The 11751-nt window shown below is 33.7% G+C and overlaps 2 protein-coding genes and 1 non-coding gene across 3 annotated transcripts; 1 reads left to right on the forward strand and 2 right to left on the reverse strand.

Moving 5' to 3' along the window:
• Positions 1-856: 856 nt before the first annotated feature.
• On the forward strand, positions 857-4304 carry LOC142628095 (protein SPIRAL1-like 1). Its single transcript, XM_075802069.1, has 3 exons — positions 857-1021; positions 2568-2868; positions 3941-4304. The coding sequence occupies exons 2-3, from the start codon at positions 2602-2604 to the stop codon at positions 4034-4036; spliced, it is 363 nt and encodes a 120-aa protein (XP_075658184.1). The 5' UTR covers positions 857-1021; positions 2568-2601; the 3' UTR covers positions 4037-4304.
• An 861-nt stretch (positions 4305-5165) lies between these two features.
• On the reverse strand, positions 5166-8909 carry LOC142628094 (ubiquinone biosynthesis protein COQ4 homolog, mitochondrial). The gene is made up of 3 exons (XM_075802068.1): positions 8567-8909; positions 7355-7564; positions 5166-5928 (listed from the first exon to the last, which is right to left on the reverse strand). The coding sequence occupies exons 2-3, from the start codon at positions 7535-7537 to the stop codon at positions 5434-5436; spliced, it is 678 nt and encodes a 225-aa protein (XP_075658183.1). The 5' UTR covers positions 7538-7564; positions 8567-8909; the 3' UTR covers positions 5166-5433.
• On the reverse strand, positions 6854-6938 carry LOC142630090 (small nucleolar RNA snoR53Y). The gene has a single exon (XR_012843206.1). It is a non-coding gene; the product is annotated as a small nucleolar RNA snoR53Y (small nucleolar RNA).
• Positions 8910-11751: the final 2842 nt, after the last annotated feature.

The raw sequence follows: 11751 nt of genomic DNA on the forward strand, positions 1-11751 counted from the left end.
CAAATTGTGTTTCATTTCATTACACTAAGAATCATGACTTCATTGATTTCATGCTTGGACCATACAGAGCATCACAATTGACTTAAAAAGCCCACTCTCTTTCAAATTAATTGTGTTGGGCTGAAAATACTGAGTATTCTAAGTGGGTTGAGCCATTTTTTGAGCTCCTACATTAATCATTCAAAAATCTTGTAATTCATTAATATTATTATAAAGAGAATTACGAATCAAATCTCTCATTTCTATTTATTATAACCATTAACTATAGTCAGAATTGTAATTCAATTGACATTTTAAAATGTTTGAAATGAGCACTGCGCACCCTTGATGTGGTTGTCACTCCACAAATATAAATGCTTGTGGAGTGTTGGAGGCAAGAGCCGGGGTTCAAGTTTTCAGGTGAGAGCTTCACATACATATACACTTACATTATGTTAGAGTAAAAATTATATCTTGTATTAAAAAAAAAAAAGTTTTAAACGAAAATATTCAAGGTTCAAGACTCTCCTCCCCAACTAATGAACTTACCAATTTGAATGGTACCTCTCATGTATAGAGGATTGGAAGGATCCTAATTCCAACCACACAGGGTGCGACATACAAGTAATTTTGGGTCTGTTTGGTACATGTGTTTAAACACACATTTTCTGTTTTTAAACAACATAACACGTATTCTCATAATTTTTCATCCACACATATTTCCAAGAAATACAAAAACAACGATACCAAACGGTTTTCTAAATTCTAACTATTTCAAAAAATATTATATACATCTTAATTATTGAATAATAAAGTAACAAAAATATTAAATTATTAAAAAAAGCATTAAAAATTTAAAAACCATAGATAAAAGTTCAATTAATGAGCTCTCTCTCTCTCTCTCTTTCACCAGCTCTACAATAAATACTAAACTCACTCACACGTTCCTTTCTCTCTCTGTCTCACTCTCTCACACTCTCTCTCTCTCTCTCTCTGGTGCTTTAAGAGAACTTCCCTTCAGATCTGATCCCCAGCAACAAAGGTAACTCAATTCACCAAACCCTAAACCTTCCTCGATCTCCATTTTCTAGGGTTTCACTTTCATTCACAACCTTATGCTCTCTCATCAATTCCTGCTTTCAATTTTTTTTTTTTTTTTAGTGTTTTCACTCTCACTGATTTGATACTTCAAAAAAAAAAAAAAAAAGATTTTGTCAATTTGGATTGGAATTTTTGTTTGGTTGAAAGTAAAATTAGTGGGATTTTGTAGTGGTAGTAGTGGGAAAATGATTGCTATCTATATATAATGAGTGACGTGCATGTTTGTTTCTGTTTCAGATCTAATTTTTTTTTTCTTTTTTGCTTTTCTTTTTTGTACAGTGTATGTCTGTGATTGGACATTTCTCTTGCTTTGATTTGATTTGATTGGGTGTCGTTTTTTTTGGGTTTCACAATGATTGTGGATCTGATTTTTATTTACTTATTTATGTGAAAAAAAATTCATTCTTTTTATGTGAAGTGAATGAAATTTATCTGAATGGTTTGGTAATGTGCAAACTTCATCTGGGTTGCTGTACGTACCCATGTCATTCTGGTTTCGTATCTGCCCGTGTTATGTTATAATTTTTCAAAAATTGCTCGTGTTACTGTGTCGTACCCATACATGTGTCCGTGCTTCGTAGGTTTCAAGTGGAGGAATCGAAAAGAGGGGTTGAGGAAGACATAAAAATAATACTAGTAGAAGTAGTAAAATAAAGGGACATTTAATTAAGGGGTGATAGAGAGTGTGGTTTTAGATAGGTTGGAATGGCCGAGAAGAATGCATGTGAACAATCCTAATTAGTCTGTTGAGGATCCATAGTTGATACCGTAGTTTTGGGACTAAGGTTTTGTTGTTGTTGGATGAAATTTTTTTTGACATTTTTAATAGTATGTAATTGCCTAATTGGTTTTATGTCTCTTTTGATAGTTATAGAGATATATGCTTCGTGTAGTAATTGAGCTGAGGTGGATTTCAATTGTCATAATTATGGTATTAACTTAGATTAAACCAAAAGGGGGGGTGGGGTGATGACAATGTAGGAATTTAACTAGAAATTTGGTGAGCTTTGTTAATCTTGTGAGTTGTGAGCGTGGGGTGATTGTGCTTTCTTTTTTTCTTTTTTTTCTTCACCCCCTGTTTTTGTTATGTATGAGTTCACTCTTGAGTCCCATTACTAATTCAAAGTGTGGAAACCAAGGTAGTAACACCTTGTAGTTTGAGAATCAAGTTGATGGTAAAGGTTTTAGGATTTGGTCACTATGATATTATTGCTTGGTCTAAGGTAGTCTAAAATTGACTGACTTCTGTAACAGAGCAGATTTTCCTTATATACTGATGTTTTCATTAGCGTAACATAGAGCAGTTATGTTGGGTGGTAGTTAGAGATTGAGGTGAATTTTGATATAGTGTTCATGCTTGGTACTTGCATATGAAGGCATATGTTGAAGACAGCCTTTAGCATCATAGCATTTTGTGATTTATGATATTTTCTTTTAACTTTTGATCTAGATTCTGACTCCTTTTTTCTCATTTGCCTGCATGTCAGATTCTTAACTTGTTTTTAGAAGAACTGAGAGAGCATGGGTCGCGGAGTTAGCAGTGGTGGAGGGCAGAGTTCCTTGGGCTATCTGTTTGGCAGTGGAGAGGCTCCTGCTCCTAAACCTGTCCAAACTAATGTTGAAGCTGCTCCAAGTGAAGCACCAGCTGTGAATAATTCACCTGCTCCCAAACCTGCTGTGGCTTCTCCACCAGTAGATGTTACCAAGCAGATCCCTGCTGGTATCCATAGTACTTCTACAAATAACTACATGCGAGCAGATGGTCAAAACACTGGGAATTTCATCACAGTATGACTATACTCACGATATCTTTGCTGCTTTCCTAATGCAATTCACAGGGACATTGGCATTCTAAAAATAGTACAAAATTGTGTATCATTAAAAGAAAGTAGACGGTGTTGCAAAAGCTGGTATCTTTTTCACTTAAAGCTGTTATTAGTATTTTAATAACAATATATTTATAGGTTTGGTTAGAAATAAGGACCAAAAAAAAAGACAGTCATAACATTAATTGCTGTTGCCACTTGTTTTGCAATGCTTTGCATGCAATACTCATATGTTTTGGTTTCTTTTCATCTTTCAGACCTCTATGTTTTCCCCTTTTTTGTGTCCCAATTTTTGTTTTAGCTGTTATTGATTTATGCTGCTGGGGAGTCTGAATGTTTAAAGGTTTCTTTTCCCTTCCCCAGCTCTCTCTCTCTCTCTCACAGCATAATGTTTAGGTTATAGATGTTTTTGAAGGCAGAGCTCCGCATTTAGACTCGTACTTGAGCCTGTAAAGGATATAACAGCCTTGTAATTTGGTAGAATGACGAGAACACACAATACCTCATTTTCCAATATGCATATATATAGTCTCAGCTTGTATATCATACATTGAATCATACATGAAGGGCTTTGTTTATCTCTGCTTTATCTTTGTTTTCATGAAGTTTGATTACTTTATCTGTTCTGTTATTATTATTATTATTTTTTTTGGGGGGGGGGGGGGGAGGATATATTGGTAAGATGTTTTTGGGATAAATATTTAGAAAGAATTGTCTTTAAAGCTGTAGAGATTACCATTTTTGAGGTTCAAGATGATGTTTTCTTTTTGCTATTATTAACCATTATGTTATGGACATCAGTTTTGCAAAAGTAGATCTGATTACAATTTTATTTCAATTTTTTTGGGGACATTATGGAGTTGAGAGAAGGTTTAACGTTTGTGGCTTATGTAGTAGGTAATTGAAAATTACTAATGTTACAGTTGAGTTATTTTTCCTCATATAACTTAACTGTAAATTGGTAAATAACTTAGCATAGATTCTTACTAAAAAAATTAAGGATAAAGATTGATATGTTTTATTACTGGATGCAGGATCGGCCCTCTACTAAGGTCCATTCTGCCCCTGGTGGTGGATCTTCTCTGGGCTACCTCTTTGGTGGAGGACCGGCTGGCGGTGGCGGTAACTGAGATATTCTGGCATATCTGCAAAATGGAAGTACTGTTTATTGATTTTTGTGGAACCTGTAATTTGGACGAAGCAGTGCTGTCTTCTTTTATATAAACAATGAAAACTTGCTGGGGTCATTTTATGTAATATATTGGTTTTGTGGTTGTTTGGATAATTCAATCAAGAGTTTCTTATTCTATATGCATAAACATTTGTTACAAAGCTTAGTTACTGTTAAGCACAAAATTACAATTAATGCATAATTGTTTCTTACTGTGTTTTGAGTCACATTTTGGTGTCTTCCTTTGTCCCTCATTGCAATCTATTTCTGCTTCCTCCCTCCCACTGAATCCTTTGAGACATGCACACATTTTTTATTAGCTGTTGACTCACTCCTTTTTGAGATTGCATCAGGCTTGGTAGTGTTTAAAGTTTGGATCCAGCTTGGTTGGAGTCATAGTGGTGTTTTGAGCCGTATGAACATCTGCCATCTGTGACAGTGGCTACAGACATCTTGGCTGCTAAATTTGTTTCTTCCGCTAGCTTGTCCAGGCGTTCTAGTGTTATGAGGCACATACCGCCTTCCTGAATTCTCCCTCTGGTTTCTGCATCAGATATATGTGACGTTCCTCTCACAGATATGGATTTGTTGGGTTCATTACCACATGAGAGAAGTGTTTACATATATCCATTAGTTACACTAGATTCTTTTTCCTGGTGCCTTTAACTGCTTTTCAAATCTGACTGACTACATTGCATTACCTTGCACTCTATTGTTTGCAATCAACTTATGGCATCTGTTACTGTTAATGTTATCCACTGGAAGTTGCGAAGTGTGGAGGCTAGTGAGTTATATGTTGTTCTTTTCATGCATTTGTACTCCGTATGAACCGTGGAGTATTGTTCAAATTTCTGTTAACACATCAATTTCAACAATGGAGCAATCAGTTTTAGACAAATTATTCCCTTGGAAGTTTTAATCCTTTACCAATATGGATTATGGAATCCAATTCGTGTACTTGTTGACTCCATAATTCATTATGGGTCAGGCTTGTCTAATTTCACGTTTGTTGTGGAATCCCAAGTAGAATTTGTCAAAACTGACACATAAATTTTTGTGGCAGCGGATAAGCTGTAAGCGAAAGGTCATGGTACAAACGTTCAAAATCTCTTTCAAAATGGTTTATGGTTTATTAGCATGACTAATGCAGAAAGTTTAATTCCGTCTTCCTATTCATCTGGTCAGGGTCTGCCTCACTAATAAATAAATAAAAACACAGATTGTATGTTTGCTTCATGGTGTGTTTCTGCATAAGTTTCTGTTGGTACGAGTTGAATACCACAACGATAAAACTCAAAATCCAGCAAAGTAACTATCCACCAAACTAGGTGCAGCTGCTGTTGTTCAGATAGCGTCTTATGTAGGCGGAACAGAAGCAGGAAGTATCCCCCATTTCCTCCGAACATCCTCCAAATCCTCATGAAAATGCTGTTCATAATATATACACATGAGATCTGTACACTGCAGGCCGGCCCGGACGGCCCATGGAAAGTAGTGCTGGAAAAACAATTTCCTTTGCTTCTCATTGAATCTTGCAGTGCCCCCTACAACAGACAGTATGCACATGGGAAGGTACATTTGCTCAAACTCTATCACCTTGAGTGCCGACTCACCAATTAAGTTGGTAGGGAGATCAAAAAGGGTGTGCCAGAAATCATGCACCTCACGAGCCCGCATGGCTACATATGCAAGTTCATCTGTGTCCATGAACCTCACCGGTGGTCTGTCATCAGGAGAAAAATTTCTTGATCCCATGAAGTTTGCATAGGCAGCACCAAATGTGTTTGGTGGTAGGTCCCAAGCATGCCCCACTTTTGTAGATATCACGCGTGGTCGCTCCAACAAAACCGCCTGTCAAGTAAATAAATTGTCCTCGGTTATGAACAATAAAATTAGAGGCAAGGTGGCCAACAGAGAAGACTTTAACATTAAAAGAATGGTCTAATTTCCAGAAAGGATTTCTCATTGGGGGTCACATATCATCTGTTTATGAATGGGAAAAAGATTAGAAGTACAGAACAGTCAGTTACAAATGCAAGATAAATATGAAAGAAATGGAAGCATATAAGTACATTGAAACAATGACAAAATGTAAGTTGAAGGATCGAAGAGACTGTTCTAACTAGTTTGACCCTTCATGAATCAAGATACAAAAATTTTGGTTAATGGGCAATTTGTATCCCACCCAAATGTATACACTGACAAGTTCTTCAAAAGGATAAAAGGAAACGAGGGTGTTCATCTGATTGGTAGTGATCAAATTATAAAAAATGCATTCATAGTGCAACAAAGTTTTGACAATTAATTTCTGGATGTGTTGCAAAGTACCAATTAAAAACCAAAGAGAAAAATTGAGTGACTCTTTCACTTTTCTGATAACATAAAATATATCTCCACAAATATTGCAAACTTGACTCAATAAGTATTTAGTCCCTCATGGGCCTCATCGGTCATCAAATGCATAATATGAGAGCGAAATGGAAATATATTTAATATTTCTCTTCCTGCAACATAGATGTTTTTCATCAGGACTGTTCTTCAATCTATGAAACTGATGCTCTGATTCTTTAAAATACGACACATTCCTATCAGAAAATAATTAAAAATTCATTGACAAGATCCCCAAGAAAATTAAAGGATCTTCTCACTAGTAATACAATTGTTCATTCATAGTGACCTCCAAGCTTTGCAGCCTTCCGAAATGTTAAAGCAGTGCATTTGCACTAGCAGTTCCATATATTTGTACAAAATTCTGTGATTTTTCTTCAAATATTCTCATTCCCTCAGCATATGAATGAAGAAAGTATCAATCATGGATTGATCAGCATTAGCATGGTTCATAATGAAGCATCATAGGGAACAGAAAATAACTAGTTCCTTTGCAAGAACAGAAACAATCAATACCCATAAACACAAAAGTAAAATTTAAATTTCAACCTTCCAATAAGCAAATTTAACAGTAAGACATGGGACATACCAGGAGTATCAAAAGGCACCAGCAAGCTAATTTCTATAGAACATGTTTTCATTCAAAATGAACCCAAAAAAATCTAGTTTAAACCCTATGAAATTTCGGTAATCAAAATACTTCATTTTCATGACAACAAAAACATAAAGACAGGCTTGTCAAGCAGAAACAATGGCCACAACTATGAATACCATAACAATCAACATTCACACAAATACACAACAGGCTATCCAGTAAGTTCAATGTCATCATAAATTATCAAATTAAGATATGTCATAAACAACCAATAGGTTTAGAAAATACACTTACTCTGCCTTCCGGGCTCCTCTTCATCCTCTCGAGAACTCTTTCAAAGGAAGGCTTTCCAGTAGTCTCCCCAAGGGCTGCTATTAGATCTGCTCTTCGTGGATTCAGCAATGCACCTACTGCCGAGCCAACTGCAACAGCAGCCTGCTGCCATCTTTTAAGCGGGGTGCGAGCACCTTCTATCATCCTATCTATCCTCCTCGCTATCAAATTCTATCCAAATCCAAACAACAACAACAATAACGACCCCCAAAAATAAAAAATAAAGAAATTCAGTTCCTTACACTAACATGAAAGTCCCAAAAAACAAATCAGAATATAGAGCCACAGCAAGTCTTGACAAACTTATACTCAATGAAGCATTTAAATCCTCTCATTATCAAATTCTAACCACACTAAAATGAAAACCCAAAAATTGAAAATGTAGAATATAAAGCCACAACAAATTTGCACAAACTTAAACTCTAAGAAGCAATTCAACAAGCACCTTCTGTACCCAAAAAAGACAAAGCAAGAATTCTATGTTTTTCTTATAATCTACACCCAAAAAACACTACTAAATCTAAATGTTATAAATTTTGATGCATAATAATAATTAAAAAATATCATAGCAACCAACAAAAAATGGAAATAAGTAAATGGGCAATGCAAGTTCAGGACCCACTTCTCAATATAATTTTTTTTTTCTCTCTTCTCAATTTTCTAGGCAAAAAAAAAAAAACAGAAAGCTAAGATGAAAAGCTTAAATTACCTGAGCGTTTCTATCGGTGGAACAAAAATATTAATGTGAACACAAAAACGCTATTCTACGATCTAACAAAAATAACACAGAATAGAGAGCTTTTTATAGACTTAGGAATTTGTTTTTTAAGGTAAAGTATTATTTTTTAAAAATATGTACATATAATTCTTAAAAGTATTTTTTTTAAAAACATATTAGTTTAACGCGTATTTTCACACATTTTTCAACAACACACGTTTCTTTCAAAAAATACGAACAATATATTAGAACAATATTACCAAGCGAGCCCCTAATTTTTACAATTTATCATTTTAAGTCTTCTAACTTTCAGTTTTATCGATTCAGTTCTTTAACAAAAGATTGACAAAAGCAAAATTAACCGCATAATTCAATATAAGAAAAAATAAATAATTATCTCAAAATTCACCAAAATATCCGAATTTTTTTTTTCTTCAAAATTAAAATAGAAGAACCTTCTATCTCTCTCACTCAGTCCAGAGGGACTTTCCACAGAGACGCACGTGCCGAGATATTCTTCAGTTCCTTGATGACCAGAGCCGTCGCCGCCGCCGATGGCACCACCGACACCTTGGCCTGACGATTCTGCACAGTCAGCTTCACCGCGGACCGATCTTTGTGGGCGAGTGAACTCGCAGCACCGACCTCAGCTCCGGTGACTCGGTCTCTCTCTCTCTCTCTCTCTCTCAAACCGACCCAGTTTTCCCCCAAAATTAGAAATTCATCGTGTTTTCTGGTTTTGATTTCAGGGGAAGGGGAACGACGTCGTTCCCCCTTCAATGTTTTCTTCTTCTTTTTTCACTAATAGCTTTTTTTTTTTTTTCTTTTTTCCGAAATTAAAAATAATAATAATTATAAAAAAACTGATACAGCGTCGTCTTGACTCACTTAATCGCAACAGTAACTGAGGTCTAATAGAATGCTATATTAACAAAAATTAAAAATTAGAGAATTGAAATGACAAAACTGAAAATTAAATGACTGAAATGATAAAAGCTGAAAATTATAGAGTTAATTTTGGAGGGAATATTGGGTTTTTGCTCTCATTTTGTAAAAAATTTAGCACAATGTTTTTGTTTTGAAATTATTTAGGCCCGTGTTCCTATTTTAATACTCAATTTTAAAAAAATCAAGTTACAAGTGGAACTCGACATTAACAATGTCAAATTTTATGCATATTTATAACTCGATTTTGTTAAAATTAATATTTAAAAATAAGGACACGAACTTAAATAGTTTTAAAATATGGACATATTGCTGTTATTTTTAAAAAATAAAGGCAAAAGTCGAATATTCCCCAATTGTGAAATTTTGCCTTCCTAAAACTATTTGGGCTTTTACTATTTCAATTTGCAGCACCCCATATTGGGGATTGAGAATTGGGCCTTAACACGTATATAACTCAGCTGAAGCATCTAAAAAATAACAAAATTCTTCACATGCTTGAATTTACTCAAAGAAATTTGAAGTTTTCTCAAAAACATTACATGGAGTTTTGAAACTATTTAGGTCCGTGTTCCTATTTTAGTATTCGATTTTTAAAAAATCGAGTTACAAGTGAAACTCGACATTAACAATGTCGAGTTTTATGCATATTTATAACTCGATTTTGTTAAAATTAAGATTTAAATATAAAAACACAAACCTAAATAGTTTTAAAATATGGACATATTGCTGTTATTTTTGAAAAATAAGGGCAAAAGCCCAATATTCCCCAATTGTGGATTTTTGCCTTCCTAAAACTATTTGGGCTTTTACTATTTCAATTCTGGGCACCCCATATTGGAGCTTGAGAATTGGGCCTTAACACGTATATAAATAAGCTGAAGCATCTAAAAAATAACAAAATTCTTCACATGCTTGAATTTACTCAAAGAAATTTGAAGTTTTCTCAAAAACATTACATGGAGCTTTAAAGATCTTAAAAGCTTCAAAAAATGATATATTTGAGCCCCTAATGTAGATTTAAAAAAAAATTGATTTATGAATATACTAATTCATTCTGAACGATTTCTTTGTGCTAGTTTGTGATCTTCCTTCTTTTTTCTTTTTTTCTTTTTCATGTGAAAAGATTATGCAATTTTGTTACTTATTTTCTTGCTAGACATTCAAAGTCTAGTGATGAGCTACAAATTTGGATTGGATCCATCCTTGATGATATAGTTCTTTTTGTAATTCGGGATTCTTGATGGTCTCTTTTTGTCTTTTTCAATCTTTTCTCTAGGCTTTTGACTCTAGTTTTTCAACCAAAAAAAAAAAGTTATATTATATGCACACCCCCACATTCTTGTTGAGCTCATATATATATATATATATATATATATATATATATATAAATTGTTGTAGAAATTATGAGTGAGAAAAAGTTTCATAAAAATAAAAAGAATGAGAAAGAGAAAAGCACTAACACAAAAAAAGGGTACATTATGGATTTATGGGTCCTTTTGGGATCCACTTATTTTGTTGAAAGTATTATAGATAAAGGTAAAAGTTAGCTGAAATAGTATAGTGGGATCCATAAATAGTAGCAAAAATAAGCTGAATAGTAACTAAGTTGGTAAAATAATTTTTGTCAAACATACACTATATGTGTATTTACATTGAGGGATTTATATAGTAGATGAACTCTACTTAACCATAACCAGGGCGGCCAAACAACTTTGGAGGCTTTAGACAAAAATTTTAAGTGGGGTAATTTTTATATTTAAATATTTATTAAATAATTTTTATTAATAATTTTTATTTATAATCTATTTTCCTTACTTTTTAAGATGCAAAATTACTAATTGGTTATTGCAAATTTTCTAAAGCCATGACCACTTTATACTTTAAAGTCTAAACTTGCACATATAAAATTAATTTATTACATGGTTCAATAAATTAGTATCACTATAATACAATTGAGTTGATATGATATACATCAAATTATTAGTTAGTGTGATAATTTATAATAATTCATAAAATAAAAACTTGAATAAAAAAAAAATATATTGATTCGAGTGGGTATACATTGGGTGTGGGTGTGGCCCTTGTAGGTGGGTTACTGGGTTAGTGAATGTGTAGGCAGTGTAGCCATGTGGATGGGGCTAGCTAATAGCTATATGTAGAGACCTCTTGCACAGAAGCTATGAAATTTTTTTCAAATTTTTTAGATTATAAAATATTATATACTCAACAGTTGAGTGCTATCATTTTATCAAGTTTTGTGCAGTATGCATTGTCACTCTGGAGTGTGACAGTGAGTAGATTGTGCATTGTTTTTTTCCTTTTTAATCTTTTGCAATTTATGATAGAATGGGATATTTTTAATGCATTTTATTGACCAATAAAAGGATTAAAAAAATTATTTTTGTAATTAAAATATATAGATAAATATTATATATATATATATATATATATATATATATATATATTTACAAGTGGGGGCTTTCTTTTATTTGGAGGCCTTAGGCGATTGCATCAATTGCATCCATTATTCAGCGGTCTCTTGCCCTAACCAACCATATGTTACCCTAGGTTTACAATGGGTTGCACTCTTAACCCTAGTTGAGTTCTCTAACATCCCATCATAATTAATACGAAAACTTGAATTTAAATGAAAATACTTCAATGCCTATTGACCGAAATAGGATGGTTGTCG

This window comes from Castanea sativa, chromosome 3 (assembly GCF_040712315.1).
Source record: "Castanea sativa cultivar Marrone di Chiusa Pesio chromosome 3, ASM4071231v1".
NCBI lineage: Eukaryota > Viridiplantae > Streptophyta > Magnoliopsida > Fagales > Fagaceae > Castanea > Castanea sativa.